The 22,082-nt window shown below is 47.2% G+C and overlaps 4 protein-coding genes across 18 annotated transcripts; 1 reads left to right on the forward strand and 3 right to left on the reverse strand.

Annotated features, from left to right (window-relative positions):
• Positions 1-35: 35 nt before the first annotated feature.
• rfx5 (regulatory factor X, 5) lies at positions 36-7,221 on the reverse strand. 2 transcript variants are annotated; one of them, XM_054764109.1, is made up of 11 exons: positions 7,102-7,221; positions 5,322-5,476; positions 5,109-5,142; positions 4,946-5,028; positions 4,755-4,874; positions 4,565-4,681; positions 3,163-3,241; positions 2,900-3,098; positions 2,741-2,823; positions 2,554-2,670; positions 36-2,473 (listed from the first exon to the last, which is right to left on the reverse strand). In XM_054764109.1, the coding sequence occupies exons 2-11, from the start codon at positions 5,441-5,443 to the stop codon at positions 1,478-1,480; spliced, it is 1,950 nt and encodes a 649-aa protein (XP_054620084.1). In that variant the 5' UTR covers positions 5,444-5,476; positions 7,102-7,221; the 3' UTR covers positions 36-1,477. The 2 variants fall into 2 exon arrangements, with proteins under 2 accessions (XP_054620084.1, XP_054620085.1); XM_054764110.1 differs by lacking the exon at positions 7,102-7,221 and having other exon boundaries at positions 5,109-5,204; positions 5,322-5,468.
• Positions 7,222-7,448: 227 nt separating this feature from the next.
• psmb4 (proteasome 20S subunit beta 4) lies at positions 7,449-9,813 on the reverse strand. Its single transcript, XM_054764111.1, has 8 exons — positions 9,681-9,813; positions 9,149-9,275; positions 8,986-9,065; positions 8,743-8,889; positions 8,141-8,222; positions 7,953-8,069; positions 7,758-7,846; positions 7,449-7,609 (listed from the first exon to the last, which is right to left on the reverse strand). Exons 1-8 carry the CDS (start codon positions 9,791-9,793, stop codon positions 7,597-7,599), a joined length of 768 nt encoding a protein of 255 aa, XP_054620086.1. The 5' UTR covers positions 9,794-9,813; the 3' UTR covers positions 7,449-7,596.
• A 772-nt stretch (positions 9,814-10,585) lies between these two features.
• On the reverse strand, positions 10,586-15,800 carry mindy1 (MINDY lysine 48 deubiquitinase 1). Of its 6 annotated transcripts, none has more exons than XM_054764335.1 (13): positions 15,672-15,686; positions 15,033-15,091; positions 14,360-14,836; positions 14,042-14,284; positions 13,790-13,968; positions 13,631-13,688; positions 13,454-13,518; positions 13,191-13,349; positions 12,989-13,091; positions 12,751-12,893; positions 12,487-12,681; positions 12,275-12,403; positions 10,586-12,201 (listed from the first exon to the last, which is right to left on the reverse strand). In XM_054764335.1, the coding sequence occupies exons 3-13, from the start codon at positions 14,580-14,582 to the stop codon at positions 12,130-12,132; spliced, it is 1,569 nt and encodes a 522-aa protein (XP_054620310.1). In that variant the 5' UTR covers positions 14,583-14,836; positions 15,033-15,091; positions 15,672-15,686; the 3' UTR covers positions 10,586-12,129. The 6 variants fall into 6 exon arrangements, with proteins under 6 accessions (XP_054620310.1, XP_054620309.1, XP_054620308.1 ...); XM_054764334.1 differs by lacking the exon at positions 15,672-15,686 and adding an exon at positions 15,181-15,578 and having other exon boundaries at positions 14,360-14,771; XM_054764333.1 differs by lacking the exon at positions 15,672-15,686 and adding an exon at positions 15,181-15,578.
• On the forward strand, positions 15,347-21,818 carry LOC129173427 (BCL2/adenovirus E1B 19 kDa protein-interacting protein 2-like). Of its 9 annotated transcripts, XM_054764347.1 has the most exons (15): positions 15,347-15,436; positions 17,388-17,473; positions 17,676-17,722; positions 17,906-18,061; positions 19,632-19,700; positions 19,771-19,812; positions 19,905-19,946; positions 20,020-20,106; positions 20,178-20,339; positions 20,404-20,613; positions 20,758-20,860; positions 20,946-21,077; positions 21,365-21,451; positions 21,520-21,618; positions 21,683-21,818. In XM_054764347.1, exons 3-15 carry the CDS (start codon positions 17,686-17,688, stop codon positions 21,705-21,707), a joined length of 1,251 nt encoding a protein of 416 aa, XP_054620322.1. In that variant the 5' UTR covers positions 15,347-15,436; positions 17,388-17,473; positions 17,676-17,685; the 3' UTR covers positions 21,708-21,818. The 9 variants fall into 9 exon arrangements, 8 of the variants coding, with proteins under 8 accessions (XP_054620322.1, XP_054620321.1, XP_054620317.1 ...); XM_054764346.1 differs by having other exon boundaries at positions 17,676-17,758; positions 19,771-19,946; positions 20,020-20,339; XM_054764342.1 differs by having other exon boundaries at positions 17,676-17,758; positions 19,905-20,339.
• Positions 21,819-22,082: the final 264 nt, after the last annotated feature.

Raw genomic sequence — 22,082 nt, forward strand, 5'->3', positions numbered from 1 at the left:
TCGGGAACGAAATATCGAAAAAGAAGAAAACAGTGTCAGCTCGTCAACATCACGTTTTATTCCCTTCAGGCGGCGTAGGAAAATAGATCCATCACACGAGCTAGTCACTTTGTTTCTCTCCACAACAAACATGAAATAAGACGGGGAGGGAAATGAAAGGTGCATTTCGCTGATTAGTCTTGTTTTATGTTTTTTTTTTACACTTGGACCGACGTCAACAAAACATTTCAACAATAAAGTGCAAACAATAAACACAAAGCAGGAGTAAAATACAAAAACAGTACAGGAAACCCATGCAGGACACTCGGTGTCATCATCGCAACACAAAGTGCACACACACAAACACGAAGCATTTAATAAAAACATTGATTTACTCCACAAGTACACGTCTTGTTGTCTACCGTGACGTGAATAGTTTGACAACGTCACAACCACAACAGAACCACTTAGTGGACCGCCGACACGGCTTCCTGAAGCGCCGCGACGGTTCAGGATGCTAAGGAGTGTTCTATCTGCCACAAGTCTACATTTCTTTTCCTTTCCCTGTGAAAGTGCAATACACGTGTTCTACCCGATTCCCGATCCTTTATCTTTGATTATCTGACCTGGGTTCCGCTTGGACTGTTCCCTCGTCGCCCGACCTGACTCTCCCGTCATCGTTCCAAGTAGCGACGCCGCTTCCAATCTTCCCCAAAAAAAACACCGTGCATGCTGGTCTCACATGTCAAAGGTTCCCTCTTGAGCGTTGTTGACTTTGCCAACAGGAAGTGAGCGTCCTGACTTCCTGTTTCTGCAACAATTAGGGAAGTTGCCATGGGAACAAAGGCGTTATTATGATGCGGTTATTCCACAACACAAACACACATGGAAAACGATGAAGGTCCACGGCGGCCCCGAGGATTGTAGCACCAGCGGTGAAGTGAACAGAGTGAAACTCCGCCTCCTTCCGAGGTCAGCTTTATTGTCCTTTTCTGATAATGCAAAGAAGATTTGCTGATGTAGGCGTGTTAGTGCAAACAAAGCATGAGCTAGGTGGGCTAGCAGGCTAATAAACGTCCATTTACTGCATCGGAACATTTGCTTTGTGCTTTGTCTTTTCGGTCTGTCATCAGCGATGACGTCATACAGTAAGTGCATGTTCATGGAGGTGTGACGGGGGCGTGTCTTTGACACACACACACAGAGCAGCTGATTGACAAGGCTGAGTTCTGCTCAGAGAGGTCATCCACAAAGAACCTTGACAAGGTTCTAACCCGTAGTACCAAAAGAACTCCATCAATACTGAACTCTTTCCTCCAAATGGACGGCTGTGCGATGGCGAGCGTAAACGTGGGTGGGTTGGGGGGCGGGGTCACAGTGCGTGTTAAGTGCAGTGGCAGCTGATGGACCGTCAGCGAGGTTTGGCTTCATTCATCCTCCTGGATCGGCTCGGCCAATCTGGGATTTCCACCAAAAGGGACGAGGAGGGAGGTCAAAGCTAAGGAGGAGGCCCCTCCCCCTCCTCTTCCTGTTTCTCTTGTTGTTTGACAGAAGCAGAAGAAGGCAGGGGCGGCGGGAGGCTGACCTCAACCGGCGTCAGCGTGATTTCCACTTCCCCGCGCTCCTGGTGCAGCCTGGGAGGGGGAAGCGGAGCGCTGCTGTTGTTGTTGCCGGGTTTCGGAGTCTTCTGGATCACCTCCACCATGGGCGTGCGTCCAGTCGCCGCCGCTGCCAACTCCCTGCCGGCGTTCCCCGGACTCTGGAAGAGGAGAAGCGGCCGTGCGTGGTGGTCCGGCTCGGTGGTCCCTCCTGGCTGGCACTGCACCACCACGCCCCGATGCTCGACCAGCCGCGGGCCGGTGTCCGACGTGATCGGAAGCTGGCTCAGAACCAGGCCCGGTTGCTCCCGAATCACCAGCCCCAGCACCGACTGCGAGGCGGATGTGGAGGAGGAAGCCTTCTGGATGACGCCACCCGTCACGGAGGTGATGACAGGACCATGGGTAGGGGCTGCAGGTAGAGGAAGAGGCTGTTGGGAAAGGGAGGGGGGAGGCAAAGCGTCCTCCGGTCGAGGTTTTCTGGGTCTTCCTCGTTTCCGTTTCACTGGTAGCGCCACCAAGCTGCCAGGTCCGCCCAATGAAGCACCCGACGTCACCTCAAGGGGGCGCTTGTTGGCGCCCTCTCGTGCTTTCTGGACCACAGAGGTGGGCGGAGTGACTTTCTCCCTCTCATAGGACAAACAGCCCTGAGGAACAATCATCAGCGGCACTGGGCCCCCTTGCTGTTGGGGCAGCGTTGCCATGGCAATGACCTTCACGCCGCCGCCGCTGGCCGCTGCCGCAGCAGCGGGACCGCCTGTTCCGGATGCCCCGCCCCCACCTGAAGCATCTTTGGGCGCCAGCGAGGGCGGTGAGGAGCGCACGGACAGATGGCTCTTGTCGGGGATGGAACTTCGGGGGAGGATTCTGGGTAACTGCTTCATGTACGCCTCCACCTGGATCGGCACATCGGAGGAGCGGCTGTCAAAAAGGCCCGTGAGAGGCAACAGGCTTTGATTGACAGCTGGTGACTTACCGCAGGACGCAGCGATGAGGAGGCAGGAGACGGAGGGGCTTCCAGCGACAGAGGTTTGGACTTGTCAGCGGCCGGCAGCTTCACAACCAACGAGGAGGCGGAGTCTCCAGAGTCCCTCTAAGGAAACAGGAAGTGGTGAGCGGCAGTGAGGGCAAGTGATGGTGGGGAGGGGCCTGCAGGTCAGCACCTTGTGGTCAGCGGCGCCATCGCCCTCACATTTGGATGCAAGCGGCGTTTTCTTGATGACCTTGTGAGGCTTGGCGGGACCCCCTGCAGCACACACACACACGGTCACCATGGCGACAAATAGACAAGATGACAGAATAAGAAGACGTCAAAGACGGACCAGCGAGCGCCGCGGATGCCACCAGCTCGGCCTGGCTGCAGCGAGGGTTGACGATGTGCTCCTGGATGAGGTAGCGAGCGATCTCCACCACCGTGTCGAACGAACGCTTCAGGATCTTCTGCGCCCAATCGCAGATGAGCTCACACGCCGCCTCCGTCACCTCCTGCTTGTACGTTTGTACCAGCTCAGTCAGCTCCGCCTGTGGACGACGAGGAGGGGCGTGAGTGGGACCTGCTGCGTATGCGGGGGTTAAGTGTGCGTACCGGGTCGTTCTTCAGGTCCAGGTTGGGCAGCAGAGGCATGTTGAGAACCGTCTTCCTCCTGATGCCGCTGTAGCAGTACGTGTCAGCTGACCAGTTATGGAAACAGCCACATGGTGGTGCACCCTGATGTCACATGACCCAAGCATCATCTAGTAGTCACGTGTCAACAATAAGAGCCAGCTAGCTAGTTGGTGTCCCAAAAGGAATGCTTTGGTCAGTACACGTAAATATGTGCACTATGTACACTGTGCACTTAAGTTCCTGACTTCCACACTTTGACTTCTAGAAGTGTGCAGTGTACGCAGTGTACTTAGGTCCTAAGGCCATGAATTTTCCATTCCAAATCCATTACTGTCATTGCACACTTACGGGAAATTATGGTTGCAATGTTTACCCGCTTCTTGTTCTCTCCTTTTAAAATGTGAATTGCAACCACTCAATTCACGTCAGTCCCTCCCTTTCTCCCTTGTAGCCACGAACATCAACGACAGTCACCGTCCGGCACTGCACACTCCATTCAGTGTGAACGCACCGATGCACTCAAGTATGGAAGTGCGCCAACTGAGACACAGCCTACACTGGAGGGCCAAAACACCTCCATCCATCGTCTTCAAGGAAAAGTGCACTTTTTTGGAATTTTGCCCCTCATCCACATCCTTATGTGAGACATGAACACACGTCTTTCTCTTTTCTGTGCCTTCTAAAGATATAAAAAGAGGTAAAAAGAGGCAGCTAATGAATGCACGGAACAGGACGCACCTATTCCTCCTATGAAAACACCTCCAAAACGTCCCAACAAGGTTTAGTGGTTTTCTATCCACACTGTTAGCATGTAGTAGCAGCTACATTCATGATAACATGGAATACTTGGAGTATTTTGGGAGCGTCCTTCCTGGGTGCATTGATGTCACATAGCAACATAGAAAGGAACGCTACACCTAGCATCAAAAACAAAAACACAGCTCCAATATGTAGCGTTACCTTTGGCTAGTGGCCTGAGGCCTTGTGAGTGAGTGTGTGGTGAAGCTCGTCGCTAGCCTGCTAGTGGCTAGCTGGTGTGGTGTGGCGAGGTGTCACTATGCCGGTAACGTAGTTCTTGGGCGTAACAATGTTAATAACAATAATAATAACAACGTGGCTAATATTCAGCTGACATTATGGAAATGGAGCCCTGTTGGCGCTTTTTGTTTTTTTTTTCAGAAGGCGGAATAGGTGTGTTCCATTACGTGCATTCTTAGATGCCTCTTTTTAGCTGTTTTTATTTCTTCAGAACACAGAAAAGAGGAAGACGTGTGCTCATGTCTCACATAAGGATTGTGGATGATGGGTAAAATAAACAAAAAAAGTGCACTTTTCCTTGAAGCTTCAGAGTTAGTTTCCATGGCAACTGCTGACAGGATATTTGGATTGTCCTCTGCCACCAAGCCTGCGGGCCTTGATGTTGGGGAAAATGTCACGGATGATCTTCCCAAAGTTGGCGGCACTCAGCGGGCGATGCTGCAGGTTCTCACAGTAGCGCCTGGACAGGACAGAGACGGCATGGTGAGCCATTGTTGGCTTGCATGTGCGCGTGCGTGCGTGTATGCACTCACTTGTAAGTCTCGTAGACGTCCTGTTTGGGCAGGCAGGTGTCTGAGTGTTCCTCCAGGTGGCTGCGGATCCAGTTGCAGGTGTGAAGTTGCTCTGATGTGTTGAATGAACTCTCACCTCCGCTACACACACACACACACACACACACGAGTCAGAAAGACATTTTTGGGGGTGGTGAAAAGTGGCCGCAGACCTCTTGTCGCCGGCGCCGAGTCCCGAGGGCAGCTGGAGGTACAAGTAGAGCTTGTCGTTGTCGGAGAAACGTTGAACATCTTGCTGTCAACGCAGGAGACAAGATGCTGAGATGATGTGTGACCTTTAACCGTGCGGATCATGAACTAGACATGGCATCTTACCAGGATGTGGTCCACTTTGGTTTGAACATTCTTACTGCCACACAGAGAAGACGTCAACATCATGAACATTGCGTCACGTTAAAACCACCTTCATGACTTAAGTGATGAAAGTCAATATTGAATATTGGTTTTAGTCTATGAAACATTCCATCATAAAAAAAACACCTCCATCTCCACGTGTAAAAACACAGGAGAGTCGTAAGCACAACTTACGAGATGTTGGTCTTGAGCTTCTGCAGCAGCATGCTGGGCTCCGTCTCACCCTCCACCACCTCCAGACCAGCCTCCCCCTGTAGGGAGACATCTCCACTCGGGTGCAGCTGCTCCTCCAACATGTGGACACACTAACCAGTGCTCACCAGCACCATCTGAGGAGGACACAGCAATCATGCACAATGAAATACAAAAACACATGAGGCGCACAAACTTTTTCCGCTGAGGGCCACATACATAAAAATTTAAGAACGTGGGGGGCCACTTTCATATATTTTGTACATCAAGATGCTAAAAGCAAGCCAATATATGCTATCTGAACAAAACAGCCACGTATTAGCTTGGTTACTATCTCATGAAGAAATCATGTATAACAATATGCAGAGGACCAATAAAAAATGAGCTGCGGGTTGAAATTGTCCCTCGTGCTGCACTTTAGACACCCCTGAGTTAAAGGCTCAGGAGGTTTTTGCAGTTCATTAGCTGATGGGCGCACGACACCAGTTGTTTACAACCGTCAACTTTTTGGAGCATTTTTTAAAAATGCTACAAATATATTTTATATACTTCTAAAAGATTTGCATAATTTTTTTATGCTACTACTGCAGTGGGCTGCAGGCCAATAAAAAAAAACCTACCCATGTGCCACAAATGGCCTCTGAGCCGCACTTTGGACACCCCTGATCCTAGCACTTTTTGAATTGAAATGTTGAATTATTTTTCCAGAAGACGTTCTAATGTATTGAAATGCACCCGCATGCTAAGCTATTGCAACAAAATGTCAAAATCTCTATTTTGTTGATGTCATCTTTACATTACGCAGAGAGTACGGTGGCTGATGGGGGAAATGTGTTTGTACGTTTCTGCATGTTTGCCCCCTGTCAGCCACCGTACGAGGGCCATTAAGAAAAGTAGCTACATTTTAAACATTCCACACTTAAAAAAAAACTAACAAACAAAAACCACATTCCTAGCCGATGCTATTTTCCAAACACAAAATCAACGTTCAGTGAGCACATTAAATGACACAGGATGTGTTGTCAAGTACATTAACGAAACGAATAAAATTAAATCCGTGTATGAATGATGGCGGCAATGCTACTAAAATAAATAATCACCATCTTACAATTCGCATGATGATTAAAAAGGAAACGAGATTTTGTAGCAGCGAGCCGCCAAAAGGCCGCCGTCTGCTGACACATGGCGGCTCAGGTGGACCTCTTTTCCGGCTAGTAGCGGAGCTGGAGTCATGCGCCGACTGAGCAGATCCGCGCCGGCCACCGTGTTTACACGCCAGTTGGGGCGAGCTACGGTGTGGCGGGCGGAGGTGCTGCTCGGGTCATGTATCAGAGGCTGAGCTACGAGGTGCCGGTGCCATGTGTCGCCGTTTGACCAAACGAGCAAGTTAGCACGGAGCTAAGAGGCTAAAAGGGCACAATGCCACCCCATGCTAGCGGACGGAGTGGCCACACTCAGCCGGGTCTCGGTGACCGACGTGAAACATTTAGACGCCTCACAAACGGACACACTTGGGGCGGAAAAACATGACAGACAGACGACAATGGCCAAGCTGCTAGCTACGAGAAGCTAACTAGCATAGCTCGATGCTATGAGATAGCATAACCTAGCAAGCGACGAAACAACCCATACACTTGTTTTATACGACATTTTACTTGAAAAATAAGTCCCATAGTCATAGGTTATGATTTGTGTTGTTAAATTACGATAGTGTCGGTGACTCGTATTACAGTTAGAATTTTTAAAAAGAAAAGGAAAGTACCTGAGCCAAGATACAGCAAAAAAGCCTTTGAGATTTTTTTGTGATTGGACGACTTGGTTATGTCTGCCTGACTACAAAGTAGACGTCTATTCCGATTGGTGGGCTACCACAAACCTACCCGGATACCAAAATCCAGTTCAACTCCATTCGCTGATGGCAAATGTTTTTCTGAAGGAGATTATTTTGATTGGGCGCGATACTCTGGTCTGCCCAGTTACGAAACAGATGATTTAATCTCGCGAATTCTGCATGGCAACAGTCAGGCCTGCAGCAGACAACAATGAAAAATGAATAATAGCAATTATAATATAAAGCGCTGAAAATGTATAATTCGATACGTAAAATCTGCTACTGCATTTATATTCAAACACATCTTTCCAAAAACAATGTCATTTTTCATTTAACACATTTATTTTCAATGATACAAAAGTGACACGAATTTTTTGGGGAGCAAACAGTTGCATGAGAAACTTGAAGACTTCCTCCCCCTGGTGGTCACTCAAAGCCACTGCAGATAAAACAGAAGAAACCCCATGTAAAATTAAAATATATTCAAATTCAAAGTATAAAAAAAAAGAATCACAAATTGTAAACCTGAAACAGATTTTAAAGTCTTACATAACGTCTTATGTACGTCATGGTCATTTGCCCCCTACCTGACCATGTGAGCGATGTCCCAGTTGGTTTCAGAAGACAGAGGTCCGATGATCTCGACGCCCTCCTCTGTTACTATGGCAATCTCATACTGAAACATAATAGAAACAAATTTCGCTTGTCTCATTTGTACAACAAATGCTAACACTGCGCTACATTCTTTTGTGTGTGTTCCTGCGATGCCAAGAAGAACTCACTTTGTTGTAGGAGCGAGCATCTCTGTAGTAGAGCACTTTGAGGCAACGTTCCACCAGCTCTCGCGCTTCCTGTTTGCTCAGCTCCGCCTTGTTCTCACACGCCTCCCTCATCAGAGGCTGCACGCAAACACAACATGTCGCACAAAAGCGCAAGGATTGTCCTCCTGGAGGAAGAGGTTCTCACTCACCTGAGCCAAGTAGGCACCAAAGCCAGTTGCCACCATGGGGGCCTCGTAGGCCACGCCCAGCTTGTCTACATAACCAAGGAAACTACGAACAGACAGGATGGTTGACTGGTTACTTCTGCTAATGTTCAAAATGACCAAAATACAGCAAAATATTCTACGTACATGCTATCATGGATGTGCCTGTTACTACATGGTCACAGCGCGGATACAAAACCTTGTTGGAGGTGTGTTAATAACAGGCTTTGTAGGCAAAATAGTGAGTCCCATTATGTGTGTTCATCAGAGAAGCAGAGCTTTTTATTTTTTAAGCTTACTTTGCACCGAACGGAAGTCACTGCGTGCACGTTCTGACGCTGTGTCACCAGACAGTAGTTTTGTTGTCGTTTCAATGAGGAAGTTAACAATACTACAACACGTGTTGGCATAAACGGACCAATTTTTCATAGAAATGACCCCTTTTGATCGCAATTTTTTTAAATCAACGTCAACGTAAGCAGGGACTTTTTAGTAATAAGACCGCAGTGGACCGGGTCTTGATGGGTTGGTCAACATAGGACGTGTTGTTGACTTAAATGGGTTCCACCGTATTTAGTCTGGATCACCTCTCTCCGTTGTAAAAGCCGCCGATGACCACGGTGTTCCACAGAGGGTTCATCTTGCTGCGGCGGTTGTACATGACTCTGGTGAGCCAGGAGTGGACCGCCTTGGGACTGTAGCTGTGACCGTCCCCCAGCAGCTCCTCGTTTATGCTGACGGGGGGGGGGGGGGGGGGGGGGGGGCAAAAAGAAAGTCATTATGAGTTTTGCGGCTTTGGTTGCTCAACTTTTCAGATTTGCCACACTTACACCATCTGCTCGATGACCTTTTTGAGGTACTGGTAGTCGGCGTAGTCTCCTGAAGCTCCCAGGATGGTGCTGCTGTTCACCTGAAACACCAATACACACACACACACACTGAGACCTCTCCATTGCAGTCAACACCCCCACCACACATCGCATTGAGTCTCACCTTCATGAGGCGGGAGATGTTGCGGAATCTTGCCAGTGAGCCGTATGAACCCAACATGTCAGCAGCTATGACGACACCACCTGTGAACTTCACCCCCAGCACTGACGTTCCAGTGACCATGGGGGTCCTGTGGGGAGGGTGGGGTAACAAATGCTTGTTATTCTACTGTACTTCCACTCAACAAACTTAGAATAACCTACATAAGCAAGTGACAACTCATATCAAAATACACTAAAGTGACACTAAAGTGTCTGTGAGTCGTAAATTTAACTTTATCGCCTGTTTGCTAACTTTAGCTCGCTAATCTAGAGAAACGACAAAATCATTTTTTCACATGTTCCACCCTTTTAATAATGTGTCTTAATACAACAAATGTAGCGTTAAATCCGATGCAGCTTATTGTAAAGTAGGAGTTAGCTTAGCAGCAGTTAGCCGCGTCTCATCATGATACAGCAGCACCGCTCAAACCGAAACTGAGCGCTAAAACTGTGCTTCCAAGACGACAAAAGAAACCCAATCCTCAATCACTCACAGTGTGTGTCGAACAGGACCACATCCAACACTGCTGGTGCCCGGGAATGAATAAAACTGGCCCGGTTTAGGTCCATTCTCCCAGAAGTTTAGCTTCAGACCGCTGGCGTCCATGTTGGATGTTTGCCGGAAATGGCGTCACTGCTGTTTTGTCTGCCTGGTGATGACTCAGCATCGCCACCTACTGTCATTGTTGTGCTATAGCTACTAGTTTCTATCATGTACTGCTCTGTTTAGACATACAGTACAGCTGGCGGTGACCAATTTATTTCATTAATTATTAAATTAAATTACGTTAACATTTTTTGTGTCATTAACATGCGCATCACGTCAAGCCACATCTCGTCATGACGGCAGACGGAGCCACAATAGCGTACCCCCACAATCTTCAAAACTGTAATTAATTTGATTACAAATTGTAATAATTTGACAGCCCTAAATCCTACATGTGAATTTTTTTTAAGTGGACAGTGTGCAATGATTTTGCTTTTGTCTCAGATAAGCTGTTTTTTATTCTTTACTATATATTACAGTATTTATACCAGGTACAAAGCCTGCTGTGCTGCATTCGCTGCCACTGTCATGTATACGGCATATAGCGTTGCTGCTGTTGGAACTACAATTTCCTCTTTCTCTGTAAAGTTGTCCAATTTGTATCTAATCTCTAATCCGAAAACCAATGAAGTAAAGACATGTTAATTGCTTCTTGTTATGAAGTTCCTGTATTGTACAGCTGGCTGCTAGTCAGGAGTGAAGTTGTGTGAGAGACCAACTTATCAATGTAAACAAATGAGGGGTTTTTTGTGCAAAGAAGAAAAAAGTGCTGTTGCCTTTTTTTCTTTATCATTTTTAATGTGTAAACTTGCATTCATGCTCCCACTGTCCCATTGAGAGGAAAAATATGACCTGAGAGAAAAATGCGCGAACAGTGCTTTATTATATCAGTGAATCAGGTTATGGAACGGATGGAGTAAAGAACTCAAACAATGCAATGAATGAGCAATTTCCAGAAACAGTGCAAGCAGTTGACGTTTGCAAAGATAGAAATCAGTTAAAAATAAAACATAGTAAAATATCGGACAGATCCAGACTGGGAAGGGAGAAGGATGCGGAGTTCAATAATACATCATAAATAATAGTAATACATAATAATAATGATACATAATAAGGTAAAAATAAGTCCAGTCCCGCGTGCCTTTTTTACTGCTCCCCCTTGTGTTGAAAAGTGGCACGGCATGGGGGAGGAATGATCTGCTCATTCTCTCAGCGGAGCAGAGCAGTGATAGTAACTTGCCACCCAAACCGCTCTTCTGTCGGGAGATGATGCTGTGCACTGGATGATGCTGGCTGTCCGTGATGGAAAGGAGCCTCGTCGGCGTCCTTTGCTCCGCCACAGATGTCAGGCTGCCCAACTCAGTGCCAATGACAGAAGAGACCTGAACCACTTTGTACATACAACGTTATGGCTAACCACTCTTGCACTTACTGCTAACGCTTCATTTCTTTGTGAGTACATTGTCTGCACTCTATTAACCCTTTCATCAGTTATTATATCATTATTATGACTTGTGTAATTTACAGTGATGATAAACCTTGACTCCTACTTTACCACATCGTTATGCTGCCTTATCATTTTACTGTGCATTTCCTTTGTATTTAAAATGGCAAAGAGTACATTTGGAGGACAGGAAGTGAACAAATGTAATATAATGTATGATTAAATAAGCTTTGCTTCTTCGTACTCCTTCTTAGACATGTGGAAGTGTGCCTTGTACAACGTGATGTGTTCCCATGTAACTTGCATGCGTGTTTAAAATACACTAAGTCCCCAACTTACGAACAAAATTGGTTCCAGACGACTCTTCATAAACTTTAATCACACGCTCTGTCCGGGTTCTATCATCCAGCTACAATGTAGCTTTCTCTCTCCTCCCCTCCTCCTCCTTCTGTCCTCCGCATTTGGTCCCATTAACAGTGTCACAGTGCCCTCTGCTGGTCAAGCATGTAGCAGTTTAAATACGTGCTTGCTTTTTAAGCATGTGGCAGCATAAATATGGGCTTATGAGGCAAAACGCATGAAAATATAGACCAGTCGGCTTGTGTTCGTATCTCCGAATGTTCGCACGTCGGATGTTCGTTAGTAGCGGACTTAGTGTAGATGAAACCGGTACTGGTACCACGGTCTTTTGCGATCTTCACCGCCACTGCTCAATCATCACAAAGACTCTATTTAAACCATTTTATTGTCCGCCTTGAAACCAAAACAATGACAATGACAATTGTTATCTTCATCAACACACGATGGTAATAATGACGTGAGCAGGAACATCTGGTTAATGAAGGTGTTATGAAATGTGACAAAGCACTGAGGTTTGGCATCTGTGTGTGTGTGTGTGTGTGTGTGTGTGTGTGTGTATACGCGCGTGAGTGATGACAATGAGGACGGAGAGTTACAGGAGGACACAGTCTGAGTCTTTCTCTCTTCTCCTGGCCCCTCCCGGCTGTGACCCCTGACCTCTCGCCTACGAGCATAAGAGGATGTCACCGCCGCGACACAGACTGACGTTTTTGTGAGGTGGATGTCACCGTGGTTACCTGAGGGGTCACCTGCTGCAGGCCTTGCTGCTGGTACTCCTCCTGCTGGAGCTGCCGAGCCAACTCCAAGTCACTGAGGGGCCCCGAGGCCCCGCCCTCCTGCTGCAGGGACACCGCCACTAGGTAGTCCTATCACACACACAGACACACACACAAACTTAGAGACCACCATTAAAAAAGGGCCTCCCAGGAGGGTCCCGCCCACGTGGCACCTGGTCAATCTGCTTTTGCTGCTGCTGGTCACATGGCGGCAGGCTGGTGGGAGGCGAAGCTCTCTGAGGAGGATGACACAGTCGAAAGTTGGAGTCGCAGAAGTTTCCGTCTCCTTCCACGTTGTGCAGAGACTCCCACACCAACGCCTCCTCCTGCAGGAAGCCCTGGTCCGTCACCAGCAGGTACAAGTGACCCTGGGGGAGGGGGAAGGCATACTGTGAACATGCCTCGATGTAATGTGTGTACGTGAGTGAGGCTGCCACCTTGTGTTTGATCATGGTACTGAAGTGGTTATTCCGGAAGAAGACGCACATCTCTCCTTCTTTGGCCGCGGTGTTGAGCTCACACAGGCCGTGATAGGACAGCTGTGTCGCCGTCGTCTCCAGGAAGTGCTCGGCTGCCAGCCCTGTGTGCACCCACGCCCACACACACACACACACACACACACACAGTGTATGGAGACTGAGTTGACAACAAGCTGAGCAGGTGTGTGTGTGTTACCTTCACTGACTTGACTGCTGTCACTAGAGTGTTTGTAGTCAATGATCTTCTCCACCAGCTGGTTGTAACTCAGTTTTCCCACAGCAGACGCCATCTCCGGACTCTACACACACACACAAACACGTGCACGTCCTACTTGAGGCTGGCCTGATGGGGGCACTCACAAGTCACCTGGATGATTGGCGGGTAGTGGGCGTGTCACCTGGGGGTCCACCAGCCAGCCGTGGTACAGCGGGATGTCCAGCAGGTCGAACACGATGCACTCGGGGGTGTACTCGAAGTCCGTCACGCCTGTGAAGCGAACGTTCACGTCCAGACCCGTTGACAGTTTGGGCAGCACCGCCATGGCGTCGCTCATGTTCTGACACAGACACCAACTGTGTGAACATCTTTTGCAAACACATTGTGTGTGTGTGTGTGTGTGTGTGTGTGTGTGTGTGTGTGTGTGTGTGTGCGCGCGCCTACTTGTTGGAAGTTGAGCTCCATGCCGCGTGTCTTTTCTCTGGGTGAAACTGACAGCACACACTCACCTGCAGAGCGTGCACGCACACACACACACACACACACACACACACACACACACACACACACACGGAGGTGAGACGACTTCTTATGTCATCACCTGATTAGCTGTGAGCTTACCCAGGTGAGCCATCAGGTCCTCAGTGGTGACCACTTCAGTGTGAGCAGGAAGCTTGGCCTGCGTGCGCGCACACACACACACACACACACACACACACACACACACACACACACACACGTCAAGAGAACGCTGCATGCACGTGTGTGAGGTGTTGCTACCTTCCAGCGCAGGAAGAGTATGTTCATGATGGCCAGCAGGGGGCAGGGTCCGTTCTCGCTCTGAGTGATGATGGGTGTCTTCTTCTCCTTCCAGGTGATCCACTTCACCAGGTAATATGCCGGTGTGGATGGGCCCGCCTCAGTGGACGTGGTGGTGGCCGTCGTAGGAGCAGCGCCCCCTTTGGACAGGTGGACAATAACAGTCACAGACCGGAAGCACGCTTGTGTTTATTATCGTCGTCGTGTTGTCACCTGACAGCTCGTCCTCCTTCAGGCTGGCCACCTCATTGGACGGAGAGCAACCTTCCGCCCCCAAGGCAGAGTAGGACGAGGACAGGACGTCATCCACATCCTGAGAACTTCCTGCGGCCGCCGGCCCATCCGACAGATCCAGACTGGGAATGGAGAAGGATGCGGAGTCGCTGGACTCTCGTGGCTCGTCTGAACTGTCGGCCGTTGCCACGGAAGAACTCTCGAGCACGTCCGCGTCCTGACCTGCAGACAGACAGGAGGCACCGTGCGATGCTGAAACGTGACATAGATGGCGTAACCATGGTAACACGTCCTCACCTGGCTCTCCCACTGTGGCCACACCCCCTTGCAACTCTTCTTCCATCTGGTTAGTGTCGATAAGTCCGTTTTGTGACGACTTTGTTGGATCCGCCCCCTCCTTCAAAATGCTCATGGGGGTGTTGTCGCTGTCCATGAGATGGGCCTCTGACCCTTCTGTGGTGGCTGTTACAGGAAGTTCTGTGGAGACGTGTGTCTCAGGAGGCGAGGCGGATTGGGACATGCTGGGAGGACGATGATGATGATGATGATGATGATGCTGAACAATGACTCAGGACTCGGCAGTCTTCATGAGACAGTCCAGTCACTCCTCAGACTCATGCGGAGGCGTGGCCAACAAGTGAAGCTCCAACATGACCCAGATGATCTCCACCCGTCTGCCTACTGTCAAGGTCCCATAAAACAACCGCACCTATGTGACAACGACCACAGTTCAAAAAGAAGACTCAAACTTCCTCCTTGCCGTTGTCACGTTCCCTAATACAAACAAAACAGGAGAATGAATCATTGAGTTTTTATTGATGTTATTCACTGGAAAACCTCTTGAATGTAGTCATGATCTGGTGACTAACTGTTAGCAACGTCAGCTAAACAGCACTATGACCACTTCTTTACCAAAACTTTCTCAGTCGCCAAATTCAAGTGACAGTGCGTTCAACCATGACGTCCTTACCGAGAAATCTTCATTCAGATGAGGAAAGTCATGTCTTTCCTGGAGAACAAAGTCAGCTGCTAATGACCAAACAGAAAATAATGACTATTACTTGAAAAGTCACAACCGCACAGACCCAAGCGGCGTTGGTAAGACAGTCGACACCCACCTCCGCTCAACAATAAGCAGCTTTGTCCGGCAACAACTCTCCTGCTAGCAGAGCCGCACTAGGATCACATGCTAACTCAGCCAGGTTAGCTGCTGCTGCACGGACTCTTACTTCCTGTTTACAGCCGGAGGCCACGCCCACCCGACCACCAGCCACAAACGCTGACGTCACCGCGCCTCAACGTTAAAAGCTAACTAGTTAGCTTCTTCACCGACTAACCTCACTTACTCTGACTAGCCGTCAGCAGCGCTAATTGGTGAGCACATGGCTGCTAACCCGACTTGACAGCCACGTTTAAAAACAGAGTATTTTCAACATAAACGTATTAGCAGCATTTGTTTATTTTCAGCGCTTCGCTTCAAAGTAGGACACTAGTTAAAATATCTTTAACGTTGTTGGCATGTTAGCGATTAACCAACTTAATTCACAGTTGGTTGCATCTAAAAACATCTAAGTGGACATGTTTACATTTAGATTTGAGTTTCGTTTACCTTTTACTCCGGACACGCTTAGATGTGTGTTGACAGTCACTCCGGTGGGCGGAGCTAGCCCTTCCACTCCTTTGAGTATCGTCGATGACAAACTTGCAGTTTAACGAAGTGATGATTAAATGATTGAATATGACATCAATGTGGTGTACAGTATTAAGTTTTTTTTTATATAAAGAAAAAGTTCAATACAAAGCATGGATCAGCAGGTGGCAGCACTGACACATACGAAAAACTGAGGACAGACCCATGAAATCACACAACTTAAATTTATAATAGATTTGCATTACGGGGGAATTTAAAACGAAACGATGTGATCGACGAAAACATTTTATGAACATTATTGCGAAGGTCTTTACTGGAAGTGGCCTTTCAGTTAGCATGCTAGCTAACTGGCGAGCTTGCTGTTACATTCTTCTAAAGTGAAGACCGTATTTAAGACTTTGGTAACTTTGTTAAGACTTTAACACAGTTTCTCTCGTTAGTAGTGGGCACTTTAAGCTTTATTACATGTTTCAATTAACTAAGATCGTTTCACTCATGCTGAAGATTCCGAAGAGATGTGTCGTAAAGAGTCTGCGTGTGTCGCAAAACACCAATGCATGTCAATTCAGTAATTAAAAAAATAATAATAGCAGATACTGATATTGATCGTTTTTAGTGTAACATTTTTCAGCTCCTCGAATTATTTTTGCCTTTAATGCGTCGGTAATGATTGTAATGTCACAAATTTGTTTCTGAGCAATTACACAATACAAGACAGTATAACAATAACACAAAAATAATACAATTATTTCCTCTTTTCCCTTTTATATTTAATTCCATCCATCCATTTTCTATACCGCTTCTTCCTCATTAGGGTCGCGGGGGCATGCTGGAGCCTATCCCAGCTGACTTCGGGCGACAGGCGGGGTACACCCTGGACTGGTGGCCAGCCAATGGCAGGGCACATATAGACAAACAAGCATTCACACTCACATTCATACCTATGGACAATTTAGAGTCTCCAATTAACCTCACCTGCATGTTTTTGGAATGTGGGAGGAAGCCGGAGTACCCGGAGAAAACCCACGCGCTCACGGGGAGAACATGCAAACTCCACACAGAAATGCCCAGGGGAGAATCCAACCCAGGTCTTCCCATCTCCAAGCTGTTACTGTGTTGGCCAACATGCTAACCACTAGACCTTTATATTTAATTGTTTGAGGAAATTAAAATCAATAGTGCACAATAACCAAAAGAAAGCAAAAAGTACTCTCTATCTCATCACCTTAACATTGATCCAGTACTGATACTACCCTTGGTATCAATATTTGGATTGATCCTCCCACCCTTAAACACATGTTCACTATGGGTTTTGAAAAGCAAACAACATTTTAGTGGTAGTTTGTTAGCACTCTTGAAAACCTCTGACGTGACTTGTCACCAAGCCTCTGACCTTACAGGGCGCAGCGTAACACACACGCCCCCTGGAAACAAGAAGCCTTCTGATTAGACGAGCAGGCCGAAACCTGATCTGCTGCGCCTTTAATTATGTTGACCTCTGAATCAGCCGTTGTTGACTTCCTGTCTTCACCTGACTTCCCTTTTTTCATCTTGTTCCTCCTCTGGATGACTTTAACTTGTTTGCTCTTGTCCGGCATGCTCAACTGCCACACACGCACACACAGCTGTGTTGGTCCTGTTGCCTTGGTAACACCTAGTCCCTCCCTCCTACAGGTGAGGCGTCAGAGTCCACCCACACTGTGATGACATCATCAGGTGAGCCAGTTTCCTGTGCGAGAGGTGACCAGCACCGAGCTGCCGTGAGTCTTTTTTATTTATTATTCTTAAATTTGGAAAGTTTGTGTGAATGTTTGTCTTTAAGTCACACAAAATTGTCGTCTGCAACAAACTCTTCAAAAGGCAACAAGACGCATTCTTTTATTATGCACATACTGTACATGTGTATGTCTTTTGCAACAACACCAACTGTGTGTGTGTGTGTGTGTGTGTGTGTGTGTGTAGTCGAGCCAACATGTCAGCCGTCACGGCAACATCAAGTACTGCAACAGGTACCACGACAACACACTCAGCGGACACTACATGAAGTACGCAGAGCAATAATAAAAGTTTGCTTCTATTCAACGGCACACAGTTGGGACGAGCAAACGCTCAGCAACAAGTCAAACAAACATCATCAACACACAAATGGATTAACTTTCTCTTTGGCTTTTGTGTGTTTTTTTGTAATGTAGAAGTGATGAAAGAGTGTGATGATAACCATAGACATGTGCTGGTTGCTCAGTACAAGACATTCCATACACTAACCAAGCAGGCCTATGAAACACCACCAGGTGACAGTGTCGCTCTGCCAACGCCTTCCTGTTCCCCCGCCACGACGTGTCTGTCAGGTGGGCACTTTTACTTGATTTTGTTTCCATTGTGTCAGGTGAGCAGTTTTAGTTACTGAATTTTCATTTTGTCAGGTGAGTGGTTTTACTTTATTGGAGTTTCATTTTATTTTAGGTTCATTGTCAGATGAGTAGTTTTACTTTATTGTGGTTTATTTATTTTAGGTGAGTAGTGTTACTTTTTTGTAGTTTTACTTTGTTGTAGTTTTATTATGAGAGGTCAGTAGTTTTATATTATTGTATTTTCGGTCTATTAGGTGAGTAGGTTTACTTATGCGTTTTACTGTATTGTTGTTTGATTCTGTTAGGTATGGGGTTATACTTTGTTGTAGTTTCATTATGTCAGGTGAGCAGTTTTATTTTAGATGAGTAGTTTTACTTTATTGTAGTTTTATTATGGCAGGTAAATAGTTTTACTTTTTTGTAGTTTTACTTTATTGCGGGTTCATTGTGTTAGGTGAGTATTTTTACTTTATTGTAGGTTTACTCTTTGTAGTTTTATTGCATCTGGCAAGTAATTTGATAGTATTGTGTTTTCATTATATTTTAGTATAGTTTTACTGTATTGTTGTTTGATTATGTTAGGTAAGGGGTTATACTTTATTATAGTTTCATTATTTCAGGTAAGCAGTTTTACTTTATTGTAGTTTCACTGTCAGACGAGTAGTTTTACTTTATTGTAGTTTTATTATGCCAATAGTACTACTATATTAGTAAGTAATTGTAGTTGTTTTACTTTATAGTACTTGTATTTTCATCCTGTTAGGTGAGTAGTTTTGCTTTATTCTACTTTTACTTCATTGACATTTGAGTATGTTAGGTATGGGGTTATACATTATCGTAGTTTCATTATGTTAGGTTAGTAGTTTTACTTATTGTAGTTTTACTTTTGTTATTTTAGGTGAGGAGTTTCACTTTATTGTACTTTTATTTTATTGTAGTTTCATGATGTCAGGTGAGGAGTTTATTTTATTGTATTTTGTTCAACTTTGTTGTAGTTTTATTATGCCATGTAAATTGTTTTACTTTACTGTAGTTTTACTTTATTGTGATTTTGTTATTTTAGGTGATTAGTTGGAATTTTTTGCAGTTTTACCTTTGCGTGGGTTCCTTTTTTTCAGTGAGTAGTTTTACTTTTTGTAGTATTACTTTACCAGTAGTGTAGTTTTACCCGACTGTAGTTGAATTATGCCAGATTTTACTTTATTGTAGTTTTACTTTTACATTGTATTGTAGTTTTATTATGTCAGGCGAGTCCTTTTACTTAATAATAGTTTTACTTTACTGTAGTTTCATAGTTCTGGTGAGTAGTTTCACTTTATTTTGGTTTTATTATGTCAGGTGAGTAGTTTTACTTTATTATACCTTCATTATCCCAAGAGAGTAGTCCTACAGTATTGTAGTTTTACTTTATTGACCATTTACTGTATTGTCATTTTACTTTATTGTAGTTTCATGAGTTGAGTAGTTTGATGTTTGTTGTAGTTTGATGACAGAGTTCAAAGGTGACCTTGATGATGTGGTTTCTTATGACAACTTGCGTGTACCTAATGACGTGACCATCAAACAGAAAGTGAGGAAGACTCTTCATCGCGAGGGTGCCGCGTCGCCACGGCAACGAGGGACGCTGACTCAGCAGGTTAGAAGCACTCAGACGAGAGAGAGGTCAAGGTGATTGACCTCTCTCACGATTGATTGTCCTTGTGAAGAGGAAGAGGAGCGAGAGGAAGAGAAGGAGGAAGAGGACACAGGTGAGAAGACAGTGTGATGAAGACTCAGTGAGATGTCAACATGTCGCCTCTGCTTCCCCTCTCTCGTTGTCGTCATCGTGGTCATCATGGAGGAGGAGAAGTGGAGGAGGAGGTGTCGTCCAAAGCGGCAGCAGGCAAACACTCATCGCACGTTTTACCAACCTTTATTTTGTCTGTCAACCGTCTGACCTCACTTCCTGTCCTCAGAGCGTCCCAGCACCCTGCCGCTGACGGCATCTTGCGGCGTGAAGAAGAAGAAAGTCCTCGCGGCTCCGCCCCTCAGCGTGTCCTTAGGTGGCACTGTGATGAAGGCGAGCGCGTCTTGTCCCGTCGTCCACTGACGCGGCCTTCTTTGTCTTTTTCAGGACGCAGCGAGTCGGGCGACTTCCACTCGGCGTTCCTCTCGCTGTCTCCTGGGGACCAAGACGACGGCCTGGACGGCGGCCTGGACTTTGACCTGGACGCCATGGAGACGCCATCAGACAGCGAGTCCCTCCGCTTCCCTGCCGACGACCTGGATCTGGAAGGTGACGACAGGTCCAGAGGTCAGGTGTGATGTCACCGAGGGTGACATCATCAGTGTGTTTCCAGAGGACACGCGGGGTGGCGGCGTGGCGGCGTCCTCTCGGACCGGGTCCTTGCCGGACTCTGAGCAGGGTGGACTGGGGGCGCTGGAGCGTGAGGACATGGTGGACAGCCAGGGCACCAGGTGGCGCTCTTTCTCTGCGGGCGAGCCCCCCCAGGAGAGCCGCGTCAACATGAGCGTCCTGGAGCCTTTCCTCAGGGTCCTGTCACACGGAGGTGCGACAGACGCATAGCATGTAGTCCATTTGCATAAGGGGGCGCATTCTCGGGACATGTGCAAAGGATGTCGTGAGGCATAGAGCACCAAGAGGGCACAGGGGCGTGCCGCAAAGTGACCTTTCACCTTTGTCGACACCTCAGGTTACTATGGAGACGGGATGAATGACATCATTGTGTTTTCCTCCTGTTACCTGCCGGAGAACAGTCTGGAAAATTACCAGTATGTGATGGACAACCTCTTCAGGTGAGTCTCACACACACACACACACACACACACACACACACACACACATGCATGATGTCTGTGTGTGTGCATGTGAGTGTTGTAGGTACCTGGTGGGAACCCTGGATCTGATGGTGACGGAGAACTACGTGATAGTTTATCTTTGTGCTGGAGGACAGAAGGACAAACTTCCAGGCATCGGCTGGCTGAAGGAATGCTACCAAACCATCGCATGGAGGTCTCTCACGCACACGCACACGCACGCACACACACACACACACACACACACACACACACACACACACACACACACACACACACACACACTGCCTACATCCCTGCTTCCTTGTGTCACGTCAGTGTGTTTCCAGCAGGGGGCATCGAAGCAACCTAGGAAGTCATCTTCACTGACTTCCTGTGTGTGTGTGTGTGTGTGTGTGTGTGTGTGTGTATGTGTGTGTGTGTGTGTGTGTGTGTGTGTGTGTGTGTGTGTATGTGTGTGTGTGTGTGTGTGTGTGTGTGCAGGTTGAGGAAGAACTTGAAAGGAATGTACGTGGTTCATCCGACGTGGTCCATCAAAACGCTCATCACCATCATCAAACCCTTCATCAGGTGTGCTCCTCTTCCTCAAGGCAGGGGAAGATGACAATGTTTGACTTCCTCCTCCTCCTCCTCCTCAGTTCAAAGTTCAGCAGGAAGCTTCGCTTCATCAGCAGCCTGCAGGAACTGGCGGCCTTGCTCCCTACCGAGCACGTGCAGATTCCAGACTGCGTCAGACTGTGAGTGACGTCACTGCGGGAGTAGGAGGAGGAGGGTGATGACGAAGAAGATGTCTCCCTGCAGGTACGACCGCAGCTTGTCCAGCTGAGAGAGATTCTCGCTCTGTCATGCAAGACGGCGGCGGCGGCGTTTTCCGGATGGCACCTTCATCAAGAGAGTTTTGTGTTATAAAAGTGTTGCAAATAAAAGTGTCACAGCAGTAAAGTGTGGTCAAGTGTGGCAAAGATAGGATGAGGATGATCCACACCGTTTTAGAGGCCATTTCTCGCTTTAAGGGAGTTAAGTGTGCGAGCTGCCAACACCTCCGTCATGTTTATTATGAGGCAGGAAACACTGCAGCCATTCATAGCACAGGAAAACACCAGCGTGTGTGTGTGTGATTCCAGAAGCTGGGCAGGAAAGAGCCAGGCAGGAAGGAAGTGAGGTCTGCTGAGGAAAGTCCATAAACAGGAACACAGAACAC

This window comes from Dunckerocampus dactyliophorus, chromosome 20, assembly GCF_027744805.1.
Source record: "Dunckerocampus dactyliophorus isolate RoL2022-P2 chromosome 20, RoL_Ddac_1.1, whole genome shotgun sequence".
Taxonomy (NCBI): domain Eukaryota; kingdom Metazoa; phylum Chordata; class Actinopteri; order Syngnathiformes; family Syngnathidae; genus Dunckerocampus; species Dunckerocampus dactyliophorus.

What these genes read in the sequence shown, in the direction of transcription:
- LOC129173427 (XM_054764339.1), top strand. Translation starts at nt 17,686, where the DNA reads ATGTCAGCCGTCACGGCAACATCAAGTACTGCAACAG. An exon ending in TACCAAACCATCGCATGGAG is followed by an intron (nt 21,078 to 21,364) that starts GTCTCTCACGCA and finishes GTGTGTGTGCAG; the next exon opens with GTTGAGGAAGAACTTGAAAG. An exon ending in ATCATCAAACCCTTCATCAG is followed by an intron (nt 21,452 to 21,519) that starts GTGTGCTCCTCT and finishes CCTCCTCCTCAG; the next exon opens with TTCAAAGTTCAGCAGGAAGC.
- mindy1 (XM_054764336.1), bottom strand. Translation starts at nt 14,582, where the DNA reads ATGTCCCAATCCGCCTCGCCTCCTGAGACACACGTCTCCACAGAACTT. An exon ending in GCTGGCTGGTGGACCCCCAG is followed by an intron (nt 13,092 to 13,190) that starts GTGACACGCCCA and finishes GTGTGTGTGTAG; the next exon opens with AGTCCGGAGATGGCGTCTGC. An exon ending in AGCAAAAGCAGATTGACCAG is followed by an intron (nt 12,404 to 12,486) that starts GTGCCACGTGGG and finishes TGTGTGTGATAG; the next exon opens with GACTACCTAGTGGCGGTGTC.
- rfx5 (XM_054764109.1), bottom strand. Translation starts at nt 5,443, where the DNA reads ATGTTGGAGGAGCAGCTGCACCCGAGTGGAGATGTCTCCCTACAGGGG. An exon ending in CCAAAGTGGACCACATCCTG is followed by an intron (nt 5,029 to 5,108) that starts GTAAGATGCCAT and finishes CTGCGTTGACAG; the next exon opens with CAAGATGTTCAACGTTTCTC. An exon ending in GGCATCCGCGGCGCTCGCTG is followed by an intron (nt 2,824 to 2,899) that starts GTCCGTCTTTGA and finishes TGTGTGCTGCAG; the next exon opens with GGGGTCCCGCCAAGCCTCAC.
- psmb4 (XM_054764111.1), bottom strand. Translation starts at nt 9,793, where the DNA reads ATGGACGCCAGCGGTCTGAAGCTAAACTTCTGGGAGAATGGACCTAAA. An exon ending in GGTCCTGTTCGACACACACT is followed by an intron (nt 9,276 to 9,680) that starts GTGAGTGATTGA and finishes CCCTCCCCACAG; the next exon opens with GACCCCCATGGTCACTGGAA. An exon ending in ACATCTCCCGCCTCATGAAG is followed by an intron (nt 9,066 to 9,148) that starts GTGAGACTCAAT and finishes TTGGTGTTTCAG; the next exon opens with GTGAACAGCAGCACCATCCT.